The sequence below is a fragment of the Leptinotarsa decemlineata genome, unplaced genomic scaffold, assembly GCF_025532065.1.
Source record: "Leptinotarsa decemlineata unplaced genomic scaffold, Ldec_3_MD MMD2_tig00000008_RagTag_RagTag, whole genome shotgun sequence".
Classification (NCBI taxonomy): domain Eukaryota; kingdom Metazoa; phylum Arthropoda; class Insecta; order Coleoptera; family Chrysomelidae; genus Leptinotarsa; species Leptinotarsa decemlineata.
The window spans coordinates 2,266,485-2,293,924 of NW_027412537.1; the positions used below are offsets into that span (position 1 = coordinate 2,266,485).

General features: G+C 35.3%; 1 protein-coding gene and 1 long non-coding RNA gene across 3 annotated transcripts in view; both read left to right on the forward strand.

Annotated features, from left to right (window-relative positions):
• The first annotated feature begins 4,618 nt into the window (after positions 1-4,618).
• LOC111512505 (uncharacterized) lies at positions 4,619-13,036 on the forward strand. Its single transcript, XR_012464472.1, has 3 exons — positions 4,619-4,712; positions 6,498-6,769; positions 12,784-13,036. It is a non-coding gene; the product is annotated as an uncharacterized lncRNA (long non-coding RNA).
• Positions 13,037-19,036: 6,000 nt separating this feature from the next.
• Positions 19,037-27,440, forward strand: part of LOC111512633 (probable multidrug resistance-associated protein lethal(2)03659) — a 30,700-nt gene continuing 22,296 nt past the window's right edge. The window contains exons 1-2 of one of the 2 annotated variants that reach the window (XM_074170859.1): positions 19,037-19,198; positions 20,486-20,719. In XM_074170859.1, the coding sequence (XP_074026960.1) occupies positions 19,089-19,198; positions 20,486-20,719 (344 nt within the window). In that variant the 5' untranslated portion in view covers positions 19,037-19,088. The remainder of the gene's footprint in view (positions 19,199-20,485; positions 20,720-27,440) is intronic. The other variant, XM_074170858.1, reaches the window with a different exon arrangement.

Sequence of the window (27,440 nt, forward strand, 5' to 3'; positions counted from 1 at the left end):
ATTTGACTGTACCTGATTTGTGTTTCCGTGAAGGCTTTGGATGCATGAGCACAAGGCATGTTATCCTGTAATAAGACTGCTGCCATTCCATTTTTGGAGGCATCTACTGAGATTGTTGAGTGTTTTTTCAAGTCAAAAAATTTTAAGCATGGACTTTTACTAACTATGTCTTTAAGATCATTAAAAGCTTTGCTGTGATTGCTATCCCATAAGAATAAAGTGTTCTTCTTTAAAAGTTGTCTGAGAGTTGAAGTTTTTTCTGACAACCCAGAGATAAATTTACCGAGATAATTTACGAGTCCTAGAAATCTTTGAACATCACCTAAATTTTGAGGTTCGGGCATGTTTGTTATTGCACTTATTTTAGAATCATCTGGTCTTAGACCATCTTTGGAGATGATATGTCCCATGTATTTTACTTCTGTAACTAAAAATTTACATTTGGTTTTATTGAATTTAAGATTATGTTTTTTTACTAAGTCAAAAACTTGTTCTAGACGTTTATTATGTTCCTCAATTGTTTTACCTCTTACTATGAGATCATCTATGTAAATTTCAACACCATCTACATTTTGAAATATTTCTGCCATTCTTTGTTGAAAAACCTCACTACTATCTATTAGACCATAAGGTAATCTTAAGAATGAATATCGTCCAAAAGGCGTTGCAAAAGTACAAATTTTGGAACTTTTTTTGTCAAGTTGAATTTGCGAAAAACCTTGAGTTAGATCAAGTGTGCTAAAATATTGATCTCCACTGAAGTTTACAATCAACTCTTCTGAAGTTGGAATTTTATAGGTGTGTCTCTTTATTACTTTATTTAAATCGGTTGGATCTAAACATAAACGTAGATCCCCATTCGGTTTTCTGACTATTACTACAGGCATTACCCAATCAGTACTGTGAGTACATTTTTCAATTATTTTTTGAGATTCTAGCTCATTTAAAGTTTGTTTGAATTTGTCTAATATTGCAAATGGGATTTTCCTCGCTGCGTGAATAACAGGTTGAGCATTTTCTTTCAAATTTATAGTATGAAAATTTTTTAAGCAACCTATGCCTTCGAAGCAAGATTTATTTTTTTCTAAGATATCATTTAGCTCCCTATATTTTAAAGGATTGTTTTCATTATAAGTAACTGAATCAATTTTTTTTATTAAATTCAAATCAATGCAAGTTTGCAGTCCAAGAATTGGACAGCTATTCATGTCTACTACATAAAATTCAATATTTTTCTGTTCATTATTATGAATACATGTAATACAGGTTTTTCCTATCACTGGTAAATGGTCCCGTGTATAAGAGGAAAGCTTTTCATTTGTTTTAAAAATATTTTTGAAATTGAAATTCATACCTTTCAATATTTCTATAGGAATTATATTTGCCATTGAGCCAGTATCTAATTTAAATTTTATTTTCGCTCCATTAATTTTTAAGTTTACCATCCACGAATCTTCTGAAATAATGTTCATTGCCTTTTCAACACTACCTACAAATAAAGGATTTTCTGAAGAATAAGCATAATCCTGATTAAGATTATCAGAATCATAATTGTCAAGAGCATGAACTTTTCTGTTAGATAATGGTTTTCTGTAATTTTTACACATATATGAGAAATGGTTTTCATTTCCACAATTGTTACAAATTTTACCAAACGCAGGACATTTTCCGTAACTGTGTGTTCGATCACACTTCAGGCATTTGAATGGTCCCCGTCTCTGACTGCTACCTTGACTTCTGTGAAATTGGTTTTTCTGAACTCCTTGATTCACTTTGGTGGTCCTATGTTGATGACTAATGCCAGCGTTATGTTTCTTGATATTTTTGCTTGCAATGAGATCTATTGCATTGAACTGTCCGTTGTCCAAACCATTTGTAATTTGTCGGTTATGTTTACGGGTATTTTCTATGTTTATGCAGACTTGTACAGCTTCTTCAAGGGTTTTAGCATCATCTTCTAGTAGTTTTGAGCGCATTTTTTCACAACACAAACCGCATATTAGAATGTCTTTAACTAGACTGTCTCTTAATGTCAAAAATTCACAAGAGAGTGATAAATTCTTCAGTTCAGTAGTATATTCTTCAATAGATTGGCCTTCTTTTTGCTTACAAGTGAAGAATATATGTCTTTGGAATGTCACGTTCTTTTTCGGATGAAAATGAGAGTCAAACTTTTCTATTAGAATATCGAATTTATCTTTGTCTTCTTCTGAGAATGAGAAAGTGTTATAAATTCTCATACCTTGTTCACCAATTAGTGTTAGAAGCTGAGCACATTTGGTGGAGTCTTCTTTTTTGCTAATTTCAGTAGCTTTCAAATACGTTAAAAAACGTTGCTTCCAGAAATTCCAGTTTTCCGAGAGATTTCCAGAGTGCAGCATGGGTGGAACTCCTCTGAAGTCCATAATTATCTCAAAATGTCACCAGCAATTAATCAAAATGTCCTTTCACTAAGAATTATTAATATGATTTCAATTTTTTCAAGATGTCTGACCACATGTGACTGTTCGACTGCGCCACGTTATATTTTGAATGAAACTCGTGATACTATCTAGTCGCATGTCCATGAGCAACTGCCTTTATTCATCTCTGTAGACTTACAATATGACAGGTAGGTTCCGACAGTCACTGTAGCCAATCTAACAATATTGATATAGATAACTTGTGTCACAAAACACATCACAATAAATACCTATAGGGGTTCCACAGGGGTCCGTCTTGGGACTTGTATTATTCTTATTATATATTAATGATATCGACAAACTGGACGTTCCCGCTTTTTTTACCTTATATGCAGACGACACGTCCGTTGTCTTATCATCTAATGACAATGCAACATTAGTCAAACAATGTGAACTAACAGTAACCAATATGGAAGAGTGGTTTGCTGCTAACCTCCTTTTCATGAACATGGAGAAAATGCAGGTGATAAGGTATCATAATAGACAGAGAGAATGTGAAGAACTATTTTTTCATAATCTTAGGACGGGTGAAGAATGTGTAATATTCCTGGGTTTACATGTTGATAAAGGTCTCACCTGGAAAATTCAATGTGAACATCTGATTTCCCACTTGAATACTATATCCTTCCAGCTGAGGAACCTAAGACATATCCTCAGTCTTGATATGCTACGACAACTCTATTATGCACAAATCGAAAATAGACTTCGTTATGGAATTTGTTTTTGGGGCGTATCCCCCTTGGCAAATGAAGTATTTATTGCTCAAAAAAGAGTCATAAGGAGTATGACTGGTCTGAAAAGAAGAGAATCCTGCTGCTATAGTTTTAAAAATATGGGAATTTTAACAATGTCCTCTACATTTATATTTGAAACTTGTCTATACGTATTTAAAAATGAAGCTAAATTTATACTGAGATCTGATATTCACCATCTTAATACCAGACAAAAAAATAATTTAGATATTCCCCATTGCAGAATAATGCTATGTTCGAAGTCGCCAAATGTAATGGGGCCTAAAGTCTTCAATTCTCTACCCGATGATATTCGAAATTGTGTACCTGCACCTTTGTTCAAATCTCGCTTGAAATCGTACTTGATCGAAAAGTGTTTTTATGACGTGGATTCGTTTTTTCTGCAAGCTAATGTAATGTAATTTAACTCTAGTGTGAAAATTTTGTGATATCTTATTTTTTATGTAATCTAATTATCTTTAGAATAAGACTGTGGTTTGTACTGTTAGTATGCCTAACTTCTGTTAATCTACTTTCTACATTTAAGACAATTCCTATACAATTTCTTATTGCCTAAAGGAAAATAAAAATTATTATTATTATTTTGAGTTGAATCAGATATGAAATTGAATCTTGCTGTAATACTATTTTTATGTTGCTTTTCAAAAACTGAGATATAGGTACTTACAGGTTTGATAAAGTGACATCGACGATCTGTAATGAATACGAAAATTCTTTTCAAAAAAAGATCTCATATACTTGTTTTTCGAAAGTATCCGTTTGAAATAAATAGTTTTCAATGCATAGTTATATTCTATAACAGTGCTTTTTTTCAATGACATTAAACAGAGGCTTCTAATGTGAAACACAAAATCTGTCTGATTCAACACCTAAAAAAATTATACTTTTCATTCTATCGCTTTTAATCTAATTTTCCGAGGGTATAGTAACTATTCCAGATAAATCAAAATTCATATTTAAATGTTCTTTTCCTGTAGAATGAGTGTACTTGATGACAACTTCGTATTTACTTATGATGCACTGTTTGGAACCTTTGGTGTAGTAATGAATATTACTGGAGTTAAAAATAACGATTTGGTGTTGGGTAAAAAACTCCAGTAATATTTAACTTCATATTTGTGTGATTTACAACAACCAGTTAATGGTCAAAAATCACGAACAAATATTCAACCATTTGAATAATGGCAGTTATTTATCCGAAATTGTAGAGATAGTGGGATAAGAATTTACTAATTGGCACACGTATATATATATATATATATATATATATATATATATATATATATATATATATATAACTATATATATATATATATATATATATATATATACCTATATATATATATATATATATATATATATATATATATATATATATATATATATATATACCTATTTCGGAAAGGTAAGTACTAGTAAAAGCAGTGAATCCTTAACATGTATTTCAATTTGATTTCAATATTCACGGTTTATTTTACGTGTTCGCTGTTTCTTGGAGGTGAGGATTTTTTATGATCATGAAGCAATATTCCCAATGTTTTCAGAAATTATGAATATCTGTTTTAAAGTTGATAAATATAAATAAATTTCTACTACTCCTACTCAAATTATACTTTATTTTTTGGAATAAATATGTAAGTCCACAATACTTATCGAATGATGAATTAGTATCGGACATATTCCTCAGATTGAGGTTTTAAATAAAAAGTGATTGAAAAATGAAATGACTGAAATGAAATTAATTCAAAACTATGATGTAATATTAACAGATATACACGAAATTTACCAAGAAATCGAAATCAAAACTATGTATTATGAAACAAATTAGGGACTACAATTTACGTATTCAACAAATACTTATTTTAAGTGCTGGCACTTAAAATATAGGCCTTCAATTTATTTCCTATTTACTCATGTTTTGTTTTGTTGAGTAACTCATGTTTCGTTTTGTTGGATATATTCGTTTGTATATAAAAATAATCATTCATAACTTTAAGTCAATTTCATTTTGAAGTCTTCACGGCATTTTGACTCCTTTGTTATTAGCCTCGTGTTATGGGTTGGCAATGGTAATAACAGCACGAGCTACCTAGGAAGCTACCTAGGAGCCATGTAACATTGCAAAAATATTTCAACTTCAACTAGATAAATTATCTCGGAAAAAATATTTGATTGAGGTGAGGATCGAACTCACGACCTTTCAATCGTGAGTCGGGCGCACTACCACTGCGCCAATTCACTGAAAATTTTTTAAAATAGTTTTCGTTTCTGTTAGTTCATATCATTATTAATTTTTCAATTGTCACTGCTAGTTTGTACTGTGAGATCAATTTGTTTTCGGTTATTTTGATTTTGACTGAGTGTCTCTACCCCGATCTAAAAATGATTTAAATAACTGAGTTCAGTGCATTGTACCTAAACTCTGTCCATCTAATGATATGCGGCTGGGTATAGGATAATGTTTTAGGTGTAGCGTAGGGATACAAATTAACAGTTTCTTCAGCCATATCAGTACTATAGACAGTACTATAGAAAATTTTAAACTTCAGAATACCATATATGTATACACCATAGGCATAGTAAAAATCAACCAGTAAGTCCACTCCCACTACTTTCATTCATAAATTCACAAAGTTCTCGGTGACCTCGAAACGAAGTGCGGAGCCAATTTCGTTCTTTTACCATAAGCGTGCGCTTATATAAAAACGAAATTTAAGGATATTATAGAAGATTTTGTGGTAAGTTACTTATAACCAACTAAAACTTACTTATAACCAACTAAAAACCATAATAACAACAGCGAATAAACTAAACACAATATCAATTTCCCACAGTTAATTATAACTACTCCGATGCCCGTGGACCGACGAATCCTTCGATACTACAGCACTGAACGCGTTGGATGAGAATTTCATCCTAGGAGCGGTTGAAGGTCCCCGGCACCTCGGGTGGATCACGTAATAAGAGAGCCTATTGGTTGTATTATTCTACTGTGCCAAAGGTGTTAAAACGTAACTTTCCACTCCGACTCTAGCAATATACCTGAATGAATTCCGTCAACCGATTGCAGTTAAATCTGATTGGCCAGCGTGAAGAGGCTTGTTTATTTCATCCAGTAGATGCAAATTTACGTGGTAATCTCGTGGCGATGACGCATCTATCGTTGTTTGAATTTATTTGTTTGTCGGATGGACAGAGTTTATATCGGTATTGCTCCTCAGCAATTGTACTACAATTTCATGTTATGGAAACACCTTTATCCTAACAATTGATGATTTTTCAGTTTCTGGAGATGACCGTCATATTGAAGTAGGAGATGACAACAACTTGATGAAAGTTGATACCTGCTGGTATTTTTTATTTGCGAGTACTACAGAGTCAATACAGCGAGATCTTGAGCAGAACTTTTGGCTTCGTCGAAACGCTCAGGATTTTTTTCGGCTTCTTCAGGCGGAAGTAGAACTTTTCAATTACAAAGAATCACATAGCAGGATTGTCACATACTTTTATCGATGTATGAACAGCAAAAATCCTGATACCGTTCCTGAACTGAAGGTATGGAGAATGTGATTGAAATTTATCGTCCTTTAAACAGGATTACTTGTTTTAAAATTTGTTGATTTTTTACCCGCTATGACTCATACCGGGGCAGATTACGAATTCACGCTTCAACACTCCTCTATTGCTATTGCACTCCTCGATTGCATTTGATTTGTAGTATGGTTGAAGAATGACCTGTCGCACATCTATAGTAATTGTACAGTCAAATTGTAAGTATTTTCGGTTTATATTAGCTTATTTGACTTTTTCGTTGGAAAACTGTGTTCCCGATTCAAGTTGGTTCAATTAAGCTTTATTGTTAAAAAGTTATTGATTAATCTTTTAGTGAAGTAGTTTGTTTTTCATCTACAAGGTAGTTTAGTTGAATAATAAATATTATTATGAGCAGTAACAAAAAATGTCTTTGAAACTGTTTCTGATCGCTCATAATAAAAAAATAAAATACACTCACATTTTGATTTATTATAGATACTTTTTATAGAACAGAAGAGATATTTTTTATGGGAAATGTTAATTGATAAAATGAAGAAAAGAGAATTGAAACTTTCTATGTGTCAATACAACTCAAAATAAATTTAACGTTTGAAGCAGAACTGTATTCAGTTACTGTAATATTTGTAATAATGTTCAAATCTGTAATCTACTTATATATTAATAATGTCTACTCAGCCATTCTCCAACTCGACCAGTATAAACTTTGTCTGGACTATTTCAGTTTTATTAAACGGATAAGTTGAGTAGAAATTTTCAGTTTTCACTTGAATAATTTTGTGCTTTTCAGCGTAGAAGCGACGCGCAAATTTTTCCAAGGTCTTAGACGGAAAGAAAATCAAACATCTCTATAACATTCACGTTCAAACTAATATATTGAATTTCAGGATATCTTTCTAACAAAGCCATAATGTATTTGCCAACACCGATATAATAAATACCACATAACAAGAATTTGATGTGGCTTGACGCCGGGGCCTCAATCTGCCTACTTCCCAGGTCTCGTCACGAGATCTCTCTAAGGTCTCAATATGCCTACTCCTTAGATTGAACTTGGGTGTCGGCAATCCCTATCTTCTGCTAAATCGAGTTGGATTTCAAATCCCTGACTCTTTCGTGTTATCTGCCTGTGATATAGGCTTAGTTAAAACTCTGAGAGGTGCGTTGCACGGTCGAGACTAAATTCTCGCCGCCGTGTTCTTTGTTGAACTCTGTGACCTCACCTCGCGGAGATGCGAGGCCTTTTGAAGCAGGAAGGGTCGTCGATATCATAATCTACCGCGGTCCCGACTAGGGGGTTCTCGTGAGTTTCCGCCATTTCGAAAACTCCTCTATTTCGAGTCTGTATACTCTCCCGAATGGTTGGGAGATTCAGATCCCGTCTGATGTTTGCGTTCTGTACATACCACGGAGCGTTTGTTGCCATCCTTAGAATTTTATTCTAATGATGTGCCATCCCCGCGCTCACTTTAGTCTTCACCGATTGTATATGCTTCTCCCAGGTAAGCTTGCGGTCTATCGTTAGACCTTGGTACTTAACCTGTGGGCTCCAGGCGATTTCTTGTCCTGTCATGATAACTCTGAGATTCGGGTGGGCGCTTTGCCTGGCTAATGCTATCGCTTGCGTTTTTGCGGGGTTCACACGGATTTTCCAGTCCAGCAACCAGGTCTCGAGAGCTGCAACTGCAGTTTGCATGCAGGCTACTCCGAATTCTCTCGCCATGGACTAGGACATCACGGCGGTGTCATCTGCATAGAGAGAGACCTTGACGTGGTCGGTTCTCGGGAGATCGCTGACATATAGGTTGTAGAGTGTGGGTGAGAGGACTGCGCCCTGAGGTACTCCAGCTTCTATTTGTCTTACCGGCGAGCGTATGTTGTTAAGCTTCACCGAAAAAGTTCTGTCCTTCAGGTAGGACCCTATCCACTTGACTAGTCCCAGTAGTAGGTTGAAATTAATCATTTTGTGTAGAAGACCTTCGTGCCAGACGCGGTCGAAGGCCTTCAAGATTCTAACGATTTGAACGTGTCTTTTCCTATTCATCTCTTGGAATGAGTTTTCAACCAGTCTTAGGGCTTGTAGTTCGCAGGAATAGTCTCTCCTGAAGCCGAACTGCTCGTGCGGTAGGAGTTGTCTGTCTTCGATCTCCTCGTCCAACCTTTGCAGGACTACTCTCTTCGCGACCTTGGCCATGGAACCTAGCAGACTTATGGGTCTGTATTTTTAAGGGAATCTCGGGTCTTGTCCTTTTTTAGGTAACACTATAATCTCAGCGTGCTTCCAGGTCTTAGGGAAGTATCTGAGATTCAGCGAGCTGTTAATAATGTTTTTGAGCGTCGTTTTTTGGTTGTCTGGCAGCTGCTTCGATAACCTGTTGGTTATTGCGTCAGCTCCTGGGGCATTTTTGGGCTTGGTAGCTTATCAGTCCGTTCAGTTCTTCTTTTGATACTGGTCTGATGATGTCTTCGTCATTGAGTAACAGTGTTTCTTCCACTGCTTCCTCGATTCGTATATCTCTATCGATATCATCGTTTGGGTCTATGTTCAGCCTAAATTGGCTCTCCATAGTATCCGCGAAGGCTAAGGCTTTGTCTTCCGTTGTGAAACAGACACCTCGTTGGTCGTGTAAAGGCGTCGGGGCTTCTCTTTTGTTTTTTCTGCTCTTGACTAATCGGCAAAGAGAGTTATCTCCGGGCTCGAGTCCCAAGAGGTATTCATGCCAGCGTTCATTCCTGATGTCTAGAATGGCGCGTTTTACTTCACTGGCTTCCGCATTCGCATTGGCTCTATCTCCTGGAAATAGAGTCCTGTGGTATCTTCTCCTGAGACGGTTTCTTTCTCTAATTAGAGTTTTGATTCGTCAAGGAAATTCGTTGTATGATTTCCTTGGTTTCACGTACGTCGTGGTAACCGCTGCGAGTGTATTTCTGATGTTTTCCTCAAACCGTGTTACCGTAGCATCTAAGGTTTTGGGGGTTTCCGGAGGTCGTTCTATGCCGGGGATTGCTTCCAAATACGATTTGAGAGCTTCCCAGTTGGTCCTGATTCCTTCGCCATTGTTTTCTATTGGGGGACCTTTCCCTAGAATCAGTGTCACAACTTGGGTGTCGAAGGGTGTTCGGCAGTATTTATTCAAATCGACGGAAGTTACTGAAGTGGAAAGGTGTGGGCGGGGCTTCGGGTGATGACCATTAGCGGACGTCTTGATGGGGGTGACCATTGGAAAATTAGGGGTTTCTAGGTAGTTGGAAGTCTCTGACTGTCATCACGTTTGTTCAGGCAGAAAGGTCGCTTTTCGATGGTCTCTCGAATTATCCGAGCTTTGTGTTCGCAAAGTCTATGTTGTGTCCTGTCTCTTGATGATGTTTGGACAAGGCTGAGGATGGGTCTGACTTTCAGACAGCAAGTTGATGTTCGTATATTCTACTTGTCACACATATGTTGGTCTGGCCTACAAATTTTCCATTGCAATCGGAGCATGGATTTTCATATATACCCTGAGATTCATTGACAAGTTTGTCCTTGGGAGAACGGAGATATGTGGAAATTTGATTCTTGGCGGTGAATATCGTTTTTATGTCCTGTTTTTTTTGAGAATCCGGCCAATTTTGTCAGTTATACCCTTAATGTAAGGAAGGAAAGCTTTGTGGGGAACGTTACTGGATTTTGGATATATGGGACTGGACGAAGAAGTTTGTTGACGACGGATGGATCTGTCAATTTGATGGTCTGTGAATCCATTTTGAGTGGGGATAGCTCTAGTGGTTTGTTGTGGTGGTTCTATCGCTTTGACCCACTGCGCCACTGGGAGTTGACCGTTTTTTGATCAAAGGTTTCCATATGTTGTGTATCTCTACACTAGCTTGGCTGAATGCGTCGTTGGACAAAATATATACAGCTTCTCTAAACTACCACTTGAGTTAGTGTTCGTCCCTCTGGATAATTTTAGCGTGGGACCACTTAATATTATGTTGATGAGTCCAAATGTGCTCTGCTATTCCTGATTTGCTGGTTTCTCCTCGCTGTATGTATTTCTATTGTACTTAGCAATACGGACTTTCAATGGTATAGGTATGTTTTAGGATTGTTACTCTTGCAAAAATTTCAACATCCGCAGATGCGGATACGGTTTTTTTTAGTGTAGCGTGTCCGCGAATACGAATGCGGATACGGAACTCGGAGCATTTTGAAGATATTTCATTTCGAAGTAAAACTGGCGTAGAATGAATACAGAACAAGTACTTTTCCCATTCACCAGAAATGCGATACTCTTCTTGACGCGAATTCCACCAACCAAGTTGGCGTCTTCAGGAGATAAGCAAGAACTGAAGACGCCAAGTTGGTTGGTGAAACGCGCGTTGAGAAGAGTATTGCATTTTTAGCGATTGAGAAAAGTGCTCGTTTCGGATCGAGGTAGATACATCCTGATTTTAACATTCTATAAGCATTTGAATGTCAGTAATTAGGCCTCTCGTCCACTGGGAGCGTCCTTTGCCTTGGTATTCGTCCGGATTCCTAGTAGGTGAGATGATTCTTTGGAACAGGTTTTTCAATTATTCTGATGAATACTTTTTCGCTTTGGAATTATGATCTTGATTCTTCGTCGTATCAGGCACAGGCGATATCGACCAAGTCGGGAAATGTGGATGAATCCCATTTGCCCAAAAAAAGAGTTCGGTGAATTTTCTCATTTGTGGTATGATCTTCAAATCAACGATGATCAACACTTTTTTTAGTTTCGAATTAGGAAAGACACATTTTGATACATTATTATAACTATTTTCCCACTAGGTAGCAATGAAATCTAAGCAGAACGGAATCGGTTCGCAATTCGCATCTAGTTGGTCGAAAACTGACAAACGATACGTGCCAAGTGGACGCGGTTCCCGACCGATCCATGTGGTTGAATCGTTCGTGCGTTGTCGTGTGAATTCTGAAGAATTGATTTCGCAAGGTATCGCAGCTTTCAGCTCTTAGTGGACGAGAAGCTTTACAGATGGTGTGTCTGGGAGCTTCTCATTTCACGAGTGGCTTTCTCAGAATATTTCAAAAGTTGCAGACAACATTCCATTATTCTCCACTCTTCTGGCAACTGTTACTCTCATTCGCATAAAGACCTGATGCATCTTTTATCTCCGAAAAGCGCTCGAACATATGGAATGTGCGGGATAGGCACAGTAAACAAACACTGAAATAGATTCACAATGGAAACCACGACGATAACTAAACCAAAACAAACAATCCTCTAGGATACTCTTTCTATTGGTCAATTAGCGAATGAAGATATCAATACGAAAAAGCACGCGGTTTGTGGCATGAAAAGTCAATTGTTAGTTCGGGGTCTGAAATGATCGAATTTTGAAGTAGAACCCATGTATATTCTATGAATGGATACTTCGCGATATTTTATGGTTGTGAGAGGTCGCTGCAACAAAGATTTTGGAAGAAGCAGCAGCATTATACTCCCAATAGTTCCTGAGATTCCAGTTGTTGAATTCTCTATCATAAACATGTAATGTTTCTTGTGAATGATGCATCACTATCAGTAATAAAAATAATCTGTCTGTTTCGAAATCAGCATTCGTGAAGATTTCGGATTGAATGATGCATGTTGATTTCGGAAATTATAACGACCGGTCGGTCGGTAGCCAGGCGGTTCGACGTGGGTGCTCGATTTTCACTTGCTATCGTCCAACCCGTGTTAGAAATTACACGTTAAAAGGTAAGACCCCGTTAGTCCTTAGCTCGCACAAGTTTCGACTTCTGAGGGTTGTTGTTCGCAGGGGTGCGATAGATGGTTAACGGAAAAACGTATTTTAAACATAGATATTTTTTTTCATTCATAAAACTCGTAGTATGTTGACGATGTTATAGCCTGCTTCACAAGAATACATCGACAATTACAGTTTTTTTTTTGAATAGATACGTAATTTCAATATTGAACTATACTATAGTTTGAATGAATATTCAACTGTACATTTTTGTCAACTACCAAAAGGAAACTTTTTTTTTCCAGAGATTCTTGAAGTGCAGAACAAAAATGAGTGATGATGTTTATCGGAAACTATTGTTTGTAGCAGGAGACCACATGCTTGATGGAAACGTGTTATTATTTGTTAAATATCATGTTTATAAATTGCCGAATCTGAATGCGGATCAGAAAAAAGAATTGATAGACTGTTTGGAATCACGAGAATGAAAAATTCAACTAAACAATTTCATTCTGGAGTGATAAATGATACAGAAATAAAAATTACTTCTGTGGCGAATCTTTGTTTCTTTTACTTACCTGTGTAATATTTACATTGAATCAAATTGGTTAATGAGGATATCTTTTAATTGGGATGAAAACTTGAGTGATACTTATTGGAATGAATGAAGACAAATACCTCATCAAAAAGACATATATAGAAAATATATTGTATATTTTCTATATATTGTATAGAAAATTAATTGGATCATGACGATCATAGAAACTGAAAGTTTCTTTTCACATTATTTTTCATAGTATGTTAATGGCATAGAATGCTCTGTCCATTAGCCTCGTAAACTAGGTCAGTTTTGTTGAAAACTCTCCGAGGCACCTATAGAGCCTCATGACTATTCAAAGTCCTGTTCACCATGTAACGTAGCAGAGTTAATCAACCCTCGAAGAGATAAATTTACGCAAAAAACATATTTTATCAAAGACGCATTCGAACTCTCGATCTCTAGATCACCACGTCAATTATTCGTTCTAGATGTTATTATTTTATCTCATAAGAAATGAGAATAGAACTTCATGAAACACGCTCCCATATATAAATAACACGTAAACAAAACCACTAATAGTTATAATGCTACAAAAACACATGATCATTCTGTCAGAATATCATCTAACAAAATATAAAGACTGTAGCATCTGAGGACAGTTAAAAATCAGAACAGATAGAAACGTTGCCTCAACTGTCTCAAAGGCTTTTATTAATGAATTTAATACTTGTAGGACTGATATCTGCAAGTCTACGGATGAAATACATATGGTTCTGAATCAAGAGGCAAAAGGTTAAGTTTTTTCACTATTCGATAGGCTGTACGTTGGAGAAAAATTCTATTTAACGCAGAAATGTATGAGCCGAATGAATTCTCCAGTTACTTCATCACTTAGTTCATTAATATACATAACAACCTATGATACCTGAGGAATATGCCATTTGTTGAATGTCATGTTCCTCTGTGATTGTGTTCTACGTCTGGTATTGGTTACAAATTACAACAACTACGTTTAGATTAGTATCTTGACAGTTTCCCGCCTTTTTTGTTTACTTCCTTATACATCCACTTGAGCGCTGTACTATCATTGTTGAATAGATGGCAGTTGGCACAATCGAAACAATTTGTTTCGTCATTTGACATTAATTTATATTTGAATCCATGTGTTGTGTCGCCAGTGAATTGGTTGTGTGTTTTGTTTTTGTTATTGTTTATTGACCTTCATGTGTTATATGGCTGTTTTTCCGTAGAAGCCAAGTTTTTGGTTTTTATGTAGGAACCTTTCGTTTTTCTTACTAAGGGAATAAATAATTTTTGACATCTGATAACACAGAAGATTGTACATTTCATCAGTTCATTGTCTAATATTATATAAATTGATTTGAAATCCCTAAAATAATCTGTAAAAATTTAAAAAGATTAGTTGAAGAAGAAAATTATGTTTAGCAAAAAAAATTGAAATTACAGTGAAATAAAATGCAAACAACAACCAAAAAATGGAAATTAAAAATTGAACTATTAACACGAGATGAAAATTGAAAAAAATATTAACAAGAAATGAAAAATGAAAATTAAAAGATTTCAAACCAACTTACTACTACGACGTTTCGACTGTTAGTACCCCCAATCGTCTTTGGATGATAACTGAACTCATTTTTCCAAGATTTGACTATTTATAGGTCATTCGAGTGCTTTCACCTATCCTCTCTTCCCTTTTTCCGCGTCATTGGTTTTAGCGGAAGCTGACCGTTTGGTAGGAGTTGATCGTGTTCTGCTTGATTAGAGGTTTCCATATGTTGCGTATCTCTACGCTAGCTTGGCTAAATGCGTTGTTGGACAACTTATATGCGTCTTCTTTGAATTTTCTCCTAAACCAGTGTTCGTCCTTGAGTAGGAACATCCTCCAGTCCGAACTAATGAAATGCACCACGAAAATTTGTCAACTACTTTCAAACAAACAGAAGATTTTCTTGGCAGTAACATTGTAAGTGACCAAACTACACAATGGAAGAATATACTTTACTGGTTTTTGCTGATTTCAGTAGTTTTTCTATTACTTGCCTTTCTGATCAACAATGTTTTAACGATACAACCTCAATTCTTTTCCAGACTAAGTTGTGAACGTTGTATAACTTTTGAATTGATCATCTGTTGGACAGAAAATGATGAATAGCAACTCAAAATATAGCAAATTCTAACATAACAGATTTTTCCAATTAATAAATCTAGATCCTTGTTGAAAACTCAAAATTTCACTATTAATTAAACAGTTTCCTTTTTTATCTATTAGAGTGTAGTTGAGTAGACATCCACTATGGCACATAGGTTTTGTTCCCACCAGGTATAATGTTCGTTGTTACATCGTTGTATCTGTGATATTAGTTTTCGAATTTGTTCTGTGCAGACCACCTCGATATGAAACTTGGAAAAAATTTATATTTTATGACGATTACTCTACCTTTCGATTAATTACACGCATATTTCCATTACACGAAAAGAACACGCAATGCATTAAAATTATAAGTACTCAATGTAATTACACGTAACACGAATACACTGACTGGGTCAATCTTATTACTCGCGTGAAAAGATTTTGACAAGACAAAACTGAATTGGTTTAGACATCAGGGTTTCTATTGATCATTTTCTAAGTCTGCCCTCAATTGTCCTGATTGCATATCATGAAATCAAGTCATGATGTTCCCTTATCTGAATTTTTGGAATATATATTATCATTTCAGACAATGGTATTTTTATTTGTTTTTCGTTGTTTATCCTGTCAGATTAGAATCAATATTATTTGATAGATAGCATTAACGTTCACTCGCCTACATATATTGTAACAATTTGCTAATTCTTTTGTTTATTGGCAAAAGCTATGAAACAAAATGACTGGTGTTTCATAAAGAGTGTCGTAGCTCGGGAGGTTTTGACAAAATATTTTACATGAATGGCGACATCAGGAGTATACTATAAATCTTGCTCTGAAAAGAATTCGTCTTAGTTGATTGGCTCGTATTTTTGATCGGTTACCGATTTTTCCTAGAACCATTGAGAATTTGTAAATATGTCACTTAATGTATGTGAAGATTTGAAAATAGGAGTTGATTTGAACTTTTTTGTCTGGTCTGAGTAGGGCAAATTATTATGAAAGTTCAGAAGGCCTGAAAGCACAGCAATATTTATTCCTTTTCAAAAGGTTAAAATATGGGAAATCCGCTCCTTACTTGCGGAAATTTTCATGGATAACCTAGAGAAGTCGATTTTTAAACATCCTTTGATTAAGAATTTCTTGTATTTGCATAGATATGTGGATGACGTTTTGGTATGTTTTAGATACTTTTCATAGGGATATTAACAAAATTCATGAAAACATTAAATTCACTATTGAAGTAGAAGCAGACAACTCAATCAACTCAACAACTCAATGAACAACAAACATGATTTTTCAATTTATCACAAACCGTCCTATACGGATATTACTATACATTACGATTCTACCCATCCATATTAACAGAAAGTAGCAGCTTATAATAGTATGATTCACAGATTAATCAATGTTCCTCTTTTAATAGATAATTTCAATAAAGAACTTCATCAAGCAACCTACAGTAAACAATGGGTTTGAAGTCGAATTAATAAACAAAATACTTTCCAAATAAGTCTACGCAAAAGCAATTCGAGACGTTTTTCCTATTGATAAATTAGATAATCAAAATTATAGAGGTTTTACGTATTTTGGACAAACAACGAAAAAAGTGGCTTAATTTTTGAGGAAACGAGAAATTAAAATTGTATATAGAACAAGTAATACGTTAGAAGAAATAGTCAAAAAATAATAAAGACAAAATATCAATATTCGAGAATTCAGGAGTATATAAATTAGAGTGTGGAACGTCTCCTAAGGTATATATTGGTCAAACTGACAGAACATTCAGGAATCGAATCCAGGAGCATCATATGAGCTATCTAAATGAGAAAACAATTCAACATATTCAAATCATCTTTTAGTAGAAAATCATATCTTTAACGAAGAGTTCGAAATTTTACACATAGAAAATAAAGGATTGAAACTGAATTATTTGGAAGCAATGGAAATTAATAAACTGAAAAATTCAAACGATCTAATGAATGACCAACTGGATTTGAATAGATCACCATTATTGAACTTGTTTTCTTAAAAAAACCGAAGAAGGATTATTATTAATGTAAAAGAGAGGTAATATGCTACAGGTAATCCTATTTGAAAAGGTACCTCAGGTATATAAGAATTGTAGAGGTTTAGGTAAGGTGACGGAGGTAGTCCCAATGGGGGATGTTCCTCAATTTGGGTTATTACATCAAATGCAAGTTTGAACAAAATAAAGTTGAGTTTGATTTATGAGTTTTCCAAATTCACTTCGAAAAGTATTCAAATTGATGTTTCAAATGTTGGGTTTTAATTTTTAAAGGAATTTGTTTCTAATTCACGCATTGGCAACAGCGCCTATATCAAGTTGAAATAATCTATACGTACCTAGATATTCTACTTTAAAAAAGGAAAATTATCTTTATAAATCAACAATTGAGGCAAAATATAAATTATATTTCAATGCCACCTCCACAAGCCACATAAACAACAGTTGTTTTGTTATTTATTTATATCAAGGAAGATAGGTTAGGTGCACAAAATGTCATATGTCACAGAATGTCTCGGAACATAAGTAAACAGAACAGCACGCCTCTGAAATATGTCATCTTTGTTTGTCTCATTTACAGGTAAACAGGTGACAGATTCATTATCCTTTATCAGCTATTAGTCTGCTATAGCAGACCTCAAAAAAATGCTTACCAGTAAGAAATTTTGCTCGAATGAAGAGGTTATTACTGAAACTGAGGCCTCTGAGTGGACTGCACGTTGGAAACCGACACCACAGTCGGATGACGAAGTTATGGTATCAGTATTTTGGGCTGCGCATGGTATAATATTCATCGACTATCTTGAAAAGGGAAAAACTATCAACAGCGACTTTTACATATCGTTATTGGAGCATTTGAAGCACGAAATCGAAGTAAAATGGCCAATTTGAAGAAAAAGAAAATGCTGTTTCATCAAGACAATTCACCGTGTCTCAAATCAATGAAAATGATGGCATAGTTGCCTGAATTGGGCATCCAATTGCTTCCGCATCCACCATATTCTCCGGATATGGCCCCCAGTGACTTTTTCTTGTCAGACCTTAAGAAAATGCTTGCTGGAAAGAAATTTAGCGCCGATGAAGATGTATTCGTCGAAACTGAGCCCTATGTTGAGGCTAAAGAGCTATTGAAAAATTGTATGACCACTATAATCGTTGTATCGTCTTCGAAGGTAACTATATCGAATAATAAAATAAAATTCAATCAAAACATTTTTTCCATGTTAGCCTACGAACTTTTCAGCCAAAAAGTGCTTTCATAAACTACGATTTGATATCACAAAGTTTGTGGAGATCAAATCGTGAATTGTAGTTTATGAAATTACTATGGATCTTCATTAAGTAACGGTTGAATCAATCAGAAAATCAAAAAAGTGCCTTTGTATCTACAAAATACAAGGTAGTGACTCATAAACCTTGGTTTACTCAATGGCAGATAAGTATTCACAATTAGATATGTTTGTGCCTTGAACCAAGACAACAAAATTATTTTTAATGAATTGCTTTCGACACCATAGACAAAAAGTAGAAAAGGTAACTAATGAGATCAATAATTAGGAACGCATTGATATTACTTGATTTTTATGACATTATCAAAGCATAATCCCAATATTACTCGCTGTCTATTCATAAATAGGAATTTCTGTATCTGATCTCTTCATATTGAAACTCAATTATGTTCTAAGATTCATAACGAAAAGAAACAGTATTTGCAACTGAATTAATTTTTGGCTTCATTTTTTTCTAAAACCTGGTTGATTAAACTGATCTTATGTTTCTCTGTAATCAGTTTGAAAAAGGCAGAATATAATGGAATTTTGTAAACAAAGGAGATTATTTGTTTTCAAGGAATGCATTGTCGATTAGATATCATTACAATTGATTTGGTATAATGGTAAACAGTGCAGTGAAGACTTGGTGGAGAATGGATCATTGTGAGAAACTGAAGAGAAAAACAAATCCCAGAGAAACAGCTAATATCTGTTCCTTGCTTACTTTTTCGTGAGTATTTCACTGTTAGGTTTTGTTGTTCTCACTGCATAAATTATCGAAAAATGGTTTTTAAATATTACTTATCTGCTTAATTAATTCTGAAGTGATTTTTACAAATTCATTTTCAAAATAGACTGTACCAATGTATAAAATATTCTGAAGAAAGCAACTACCATTACGTATTTACTCAAAAACATAATCAAAAACACTCATGCATAGGCATTAGAGGAAATTGAATATGCTAGATAATAAAGCTTCACACTTTTCAATTTTATATCAGTTCATATTTACAATGTCGAGCAATGTCCCGAAGTGTCTTTTATCTAAGTGATACGTCTTGATGATTCTAACCAGTTTTTGGTCATGTTTAAACATACCAAATAGAAATTTTTGTATCGATATGTGACAATGGATGAAACATAGATCCATCACTGTACCCCGGAATTAAAACGATCGTCATCTGAGTGGAGAGCAACTGGTGAACCTCGTCCAAAGCGTCCGAAAGCACAACAATCGCCTGGAAAGGTTATGGTCTCGGTATTTTGGGATGTGCGTGGTTTAATATCCATCTACCATCTTGAGAAGGGAAATACCATCAACAGTTAATATCATGTATCATTATTGGAGCCTTTGAAGACCGAAATTGTAAAGGAACGACCGCATATGGTAAAGAAAAAAAGTTTGTTTCATCAAGACAACGCACCGTGTCACAAGTCAATCAAAACAATGACGAAACTACAAGAATCGAACTTCGAATTGCTCCCACATCCATCGTATTCGCTAGATTTAGCAGCCATTAACTACTGGTTGTTCGCAGACCTCAAAAAATGCTCACCCTAAAGAAACTTTCCTCGAATAAAGAGGTTATTGCTGAAACAGAGGCCCATTTTGAGGCAAACGATAAATCGGTCTACAAAAATGGTATTGAAATGTTAGAGCGATACTGAAATAATTGTGTTGTTTTTAATGGAGATTTTTAACAAAAAAAAACGCGTTTTCTTTCTTACGCCCGGAACTTTTGAGCCCATGTGTTAGAACCTGAGTTTACAGCATTACGAGAAAACTAACCTTACATGTTTGAAAATTTTCAGAAGCAGTTTATGATTGATGGTATCAAATGACAAAAGTCTAAATAGCGCATAAACATTCATCAATTGTCTTTAAAAATCCATGTAGATATGAAACTCCCATTTTATTTGATTCCCTTTGACAATAATAGCTTAGCTTGCAATTCGTTTCAAAAATAACCACCAAATAGAGAATTGATGAACATGTACATGATGATGTACTTTTTAGGTATGTAGTAAGCCTGTTTAAGAAATCTTTCAAACATGACCTTGAAGAGGAAGACTTGTATGAAGTACTCAGTAGATGCGGTTCGAAAAGATGCGGAGATAAAATAGAAGACAAATGGAGAGACGAAACTAAAAATAATAATGAAGCATCTCTAGCTAAAATGGTGTGGAAGAGGTTTGGTTGGAGATATATGCGCATATGTACTATAAATATATGTTGGAAAATATTTCGAACGTAAGTCACTATTCCAAGATTCCATAGAGTTAACTGATCTTTGATAAAAACAGTAACGTAGACGTGAAAGAATCATTTTTAGTATTTTCCGATACAAAATCCAATAGTGTGTGATAACTCGCTTCAGAGAGGATTTTGTCAACTCAATGGTTCCAAACAGAAAAGGGCCCTTGTGATCCTTCGCTCGACAGGTATCTCAATTCTCTATATAACTCTGCAATTCCGGTTGCGGAGTATGAATCGGACATTTTGCAACGGAAACAGGATAAAAACAGGTCCAAAGTTCGCTTCGTTTAAATCTTCAAAAATGGGTTGGTGGTTGCGGCCCGTTAAAACAGCCTGCTCATTCGTCAGATTTGACTTCTCTTGATTTTTTTTTGAAATAGAATCATCAAAATTTATATTAGAATTACCTAGAAACATTACGAAATGTTTGAAATGAGTTCAAAAATAAAGTATTTCATCAGTTCGGACTTCCATTGTCCAATTGTGGCCAGAATTTTTAATCTGCTTCAATAAATGAGAATATGGAGGGTAGATGAAAAGAGAACCATCTCTGTGTATCAGTGTTCGTCCAAAGCCATTAAATTAAGGAGTGTACAAGAGTGTAAATTTCAAATGTAGCGTTAAAAGTCAAAGAATTAGATACGTTCCTATAAGCGTCAATATCATTAACAACTCAAATCATTAAAAATATCAATATTTGCTCTTGATATTAGCGCCATTTTGGTCTAATTTTGAACTATAACACAACACAACAAAGTTTTTGTTTCGGGGTTGAAATTAGATGATTTTAATGTATTTCCACGTGTTAAAACCGAAAGTGACCATAAAAATTATATATTAGCTCTTGTTTTCAAGATATAATATCATTATATTATATATATATGTATATTGAGTTTTCAACAAATGAAATATTTCATCACCAACAGTTGGTACACATGTTTGTTTACATAACACCCCTCTCATCAGCTGTTCTTAAGTAGTAAACATAACCTATGTGAGTTTGTCAATTGTACGCACGTGGTTGCTATTGAAATTATCGTGTGAAGTTGATTTTTAAATTAATTTAAGTGCTGATCTGAAATGCCTCGAAAGTGTGTGAATTCTGTCGATAGCTTTTGCTATATACAGGGTGTCCCTGGACTTCCTCTTTTCCTCTCGGGAATGTATAGATGGGGTCAAAATATCACCAGTACTTCATATAACTTTTTTTCCTAAAAGTCTTCGTAACCAAGTTACGGGCCCTCGAAGTTACAAAATGAAAAATATTTTTCTTTGATAACTTTTCAAGTGAATATTCAAAATCATCCAAATTTTGGTAATTGACTAAACAAATGAATTCCGTCGATGAGCTTTCATGCAGGAGTCAGTTGTTTTGCTACAAAGTCTGGAACGGACTACCCCCGATGGTCCACACCCCAAAACTTTGAAATGACAGATATTTTTCAATATTTTTCAACAAAATAAGGTTACTTGGACAATTTTATGAATAAAAGTACTCGTGTGGAAAGTCGATCGGAGCAACGAGTCTTGATAAAAATGTAGTTCTACTCGACGACATCAAACCCGCTCGTCCACCATTATTTGAAATGAATAATTATCAAAGCAGAAATAATGATGATAACGTTAATTCAACAACATTTATAACAGGAATAATACAAAGCATGCTAAAATGAAGTCGTAAACAAAAAGTACAGTACCTATATGGAAGTTTAATTGTGATAGCAGATATTTTTTCAAAAGAAATATCAAGTTCTGTAGATTCGTGGTGTTTTTAAACTAACAAGCTACTCTACTATGAAATATCGAATTCATTCCATATTTTGTATGTACATAATACGTGTGGAATAATCACGTTGCGTTTTGATCAGTTATCTGAATCTCATGAAACTCAACATTCGAATGTTTCAAATTCTTCTTCACAGCTAAACTGTTGAGGAGTTTCACTGATAATTATAATTTTATGGGAGAAATTCTTTAACACGAATCTAAATTTAGCTGAAAAAACGCACATCGGAAAAAATATTTACTATACTAATAAAAAGCAAACGAATGAACTACAAAAACGGCTGCACATGATCAGGTGAAAAATATCCAGGGAATAATTATGTTCCATTTCTTTCACAGATGTTGACAAAAAAACCTTTTAGAAAGTTTTGATAAAAAATGAGAAACTGGAATGCGATTTTGTTTTGTTGAGTGGTGCGTTGTCATATGACTATCATTGTATTGTCAATATTCTATAGGCTATTTTGAATTTTTTTGATATGGCCGAACAGTTTACATTCAATGAATATGCAGATATGCATGTATTTTATGGACGAGCATTTTGTAATGCTGCAGAAGCTCGTCGTCTGTATTCCGAGCATTTTCCCAATCGAACGGTACCGTCAAGAGAAACATTCGAGCGTGTCGATCGCAGCTTGAGGGAGACAGGTATGTAATAATTGATAATTAATTTGAGCACTTTGTTTCATTTCGATATTATTGTAGGTACAGTTTTGCCAAAACGAGGTGGTGAGGGCGCTCCTAGGACTGTACGTACCGTTGTATTGGAGGAAAATATTTTGGAAGCCGTCGCTGATGATCCTTCAATGAGCATCAGAAATCTATCAGAACAGTTCCATACATCCAAGTCCACTATTCATAGAATAATTAGGGAACAACTGCTCCACCCATTTCACATCCAGAAGGTACATGCCATGACACCTCAAGATTTTCCAGCACGACTGGAATATGCCAATTGGTTCATGGATAGGCAAAGAGAGGATATGACTTTTATTAATCGAGTTTTATTCACTGATGAAGCAGGTTTCAGTAGAGATGGAGTTATCAACTCTCATAGTCTCCATATATGGGCCGAAGAAAATCCCCATGGGATATTGCAAACCAAACACCAACGGAAATTCAACGTGAATGTTTGGGCTGGTATCATAGGAAACCATCTTATAGGACCATTCGTTCTACAGGACCGATTGAATGGAGAACGTTATTTGGAGTTCATTCAGAACGATTTGAATGGACTTTTGGAACATGTTCCATTGCAAACCCGAAGAGATATGTGGTTTATGCATGATGGCGCTCCTCCTCATTTTAGTTTGATTGTGCGTGACCATCTGAACCATATTTTCCACAATAGATGGATTGGTAGAGGTGGGCCATATTCATGGCCATCGCGGTCTCCGGATTTAAATCCATTGGATTTCTTTCTGTGGGGGCATCTAAAAAGCCTTGTTTACGCTACACCTATTCACACAAGAGATGCATTGTTGAATAGAATAACATTACATTGTGAAGCCATACGAAACGACCCTGGAATGCTATTTCAAGTACAGAGAGGGTGTCTTCGCAGACTAAGCAAATGTATAGAGAGAGAAGGTGGTCATATCGAGCATTTCTGTTTGCTCTTGAGGCTCTTGAGTTTCGTTAGTTAAACGTGTTTGCATTATAAAAATTCGTTATGAACATTTTACCTATCATTTCCATTTTCCTCAAAAACTAATATTTTCGAATAATGGTAGACATCTCAGGATAAATGTTGTTGAATCAACGTTATCATTATTATTTCTGCTTTGATAATTATTCATTTCAAATAATGGTGGACGAGCGGGTTTGATGTCGTCGAGTGAAACTACATTTTTATCAAGACTCGTTGCTCCGATCGACTTTCCACACGAGTACTTTTATTCATAAAATTGTCCAAGTAACCTCAATTTGTTGAAAAATATTGAAAAATATCTGTCATTTCAAGGTTTTGGGATGTGGACCATCGGGGGTAGTCCGTTCCTGACTTTGTAGCAAAACAACTGACTCCTGCATGAAAGCTCATCGAAGGAATTCATTTGTTTAGTCAATTACCAAAATTTGGATGATTTTGAATATTCACTTGAAAAGTTATCAAAGAAAAACATTTTTCATTTTGTAACTTCGAGGGCCCGTTACTTGGTAACGAAGGATTTTAGGAAAAAAAGTTATATGAAGTACTGGTGATATTTTGACCCCATCTATACATTCCCGAGAGGAAAAGGGGAAGTCCAGGGACACCCTGCATGTGGAGAAATAACATTTAAGGCTCAGAAACGTAAAATGACACCTATCGTTAAGACAGCCTATGAACATTATTTTGGTGTGAAAGTTGGGGACCAAGGGACCAAGATAAATCATGGGCTCCTCATATATGTTGTAATTCTTGTTCCGTCATATTGCGAGAGTGGCTGAAAAATAAAAACCGGGCAATGGCTTTTGCAGTACCTATGGTTTGGCGTGAGCCTACCAATCATACAGACGACTGTTATTTCTGCTTAACTCCTCCCATTAAGCAAGGTTTATCTATGAAGAAAAGAGGAACGGTTAAATACCCTAATCTCCCATCTGCTCTTCGGCCTGTACCACACTCAGACAATTTGCCAGTCCCTTCTCCACCCCAAAACTATGAAATTTTAGAGGAAGGTGATGAAGACTGTTTAGAAGGAGCAACCCATCCTTCTACATCCTATGACCCTGATTTTGAGGTAAGCGATAGGTCTAGTGATCCGCACAGAATTAGTCAAGCAGAGTTGAGTGACCTTATAAGAGATCTTCGCTTGTCTAAGGAAAAGGCTGAGCTGTTAGGGTCAAGACTACAACAGTGGAATCTTCTAAAACATGATGTGAAAATATCTCAGTACAGACAGCGCAAAAAGATTTGCTTCCTTTTTTTGAGAAAAAAGAAAACCTCGTAGTTTGTTCTGATGTTAATGGTTTGATGGACTGCTTGAATTTGGATCACACTCCATCTGAATGGAAACTGTTTATAGACTCTTCAAAACTAAGCTTAAAAGCTGTACTTCTGCATAATGGAAATCAGCTACCCTCTATTCCTATAGGTCATGCAGTTCACATGAAGGAAACGTATATAAATATGAAAACACTTCTCCAATCAATCAAATATGAACAACACGAGTAGCACATCTGTGGTGATCTGAAAGTCATTGCTATACTCCTAGGAATGCAATTAGGGTTCATCAAGTACTGTTGTTTTTTGTGTCTGTGGGACAGTCGAGATAGAAAATCTCACTATAAAAAAATGAAGTGGCCTACACGAGACCTAAACCCTGATGAGAAAAATGTAGTTTACGAGCCTCTTGTAGATCCTAAGGATGTTCTCCTTCCCCCATTACATATTAAGTTGGGACTGATGAAAAACTTTGTGAAGGCCATGGACCAGGAAGGACAAGCTTTTAAGTACTTGAGAGCAAAGTTTCCCAGGTTGAGTGATGCTAAAGTCAAGGAAGGCATCTTTATTGGGCCTCAAATCCGTGAAATCGTAAATGATCCTGCTTTTGACATGATTTTAACAGGAAATGAAAAAAGAGCCTGGGAAGCCTTTAAGGGGGTTGTACATGGGTTTTTAGGTAACAAAAGAGATGATAACTTCACAGCATTGGTTAAAGAGCTTCTTCAAGCTTACCACCAACTTGGATGCAACATGTCCTTAAAAATTCATTTTCTTCACTCTCATCTTAATTTCTTCCCACAAAACTGTGGAGCTGTGAGTGACGAACATGGAGAAAGATTCCATCAAGACATTGCCTTAATGGAACAGAGATATTAGGACCGTTGGAATGAAGCAATGCTTGCAGACTACTGCTGGTCTGTGTGTAGGGATGCTCCAGAAGTGTTTTATAAAAGACAAGCTAAACGACAGCGATCTTACAATGAATCGGATGGACTTAATTGAAATTTGGTGGTACAAACTTCTTTTATTTGTCAAAACACTAAGAATAATGTTTTTTTATTAATTTTGTACTTAAAATATTCTAAAAGAAACATAACAATATTGTTTTATGTACTTTCACTTTTCACGTATAGTATAACTACTCTTTAAGATTAAGTACTGTGTATCTCAAAAACCAGAGCTAATAAAAATTTTTCATTGTTATTTTCGTTTTTATCACCCCAAAATTAGTAGAAATTGACTAATTTAGTGTAGGAAACATTCGAAAAATATTTTTTTGTTGTGTTGTGTAATTTATCGTTCACTAGTGGACACTTTTTCGGCTACATCCACACTGGAGATGGTTCTCCCTACCATCCTTCATAAATGGGAAATTCGTCTTGAACAGATTTTTCAGTCTCAGAAGTGACAATTCTGATTTTCAACTTTTTTGTGCCTTTGCTATCACAATAACCTTTTCTTGTGACAACCATATCGTATGTATGAGTTTATATATGAAATAAAAACAACATCACGCCATAGAATAGTAAACAATCAGAGAGAGAATGTAAATTATCTCAATCAATTTGTCATAAATAAATTTCATGACTTTTAAGAAAAATGGAAGGAAACATTTTGTTTTATAAGTGGATATTAGGAAGGTACTGCTATTTGTTTATTATGCCGGGAAACTGTCGTCGCGCATTCGCGCCAACATATTCATCGAAAATTCAAAAACTTTCTTGCAAAAACGACCGTCAGATGGTTAAGCAAAGAAACGGTTCTTTCATTTAAAACACGAAATTATACTTTTTTTACAACAAAGTGTCAAAGAGTTCCCCAAACTACGTTGAGCAGAGTTGGTTTACAAAACGCAGTGCTTGCTGAGAGGTCAATGAACATCAACACTAATTCCACAAAATTCATGTATTTTTTATTATGGCCTTCTCCTTGAACAATGTTATTTAAATGTGCGGACTGCAATTCAACCACTTCTGTCTAGTGCGGACTGAATACTAACAC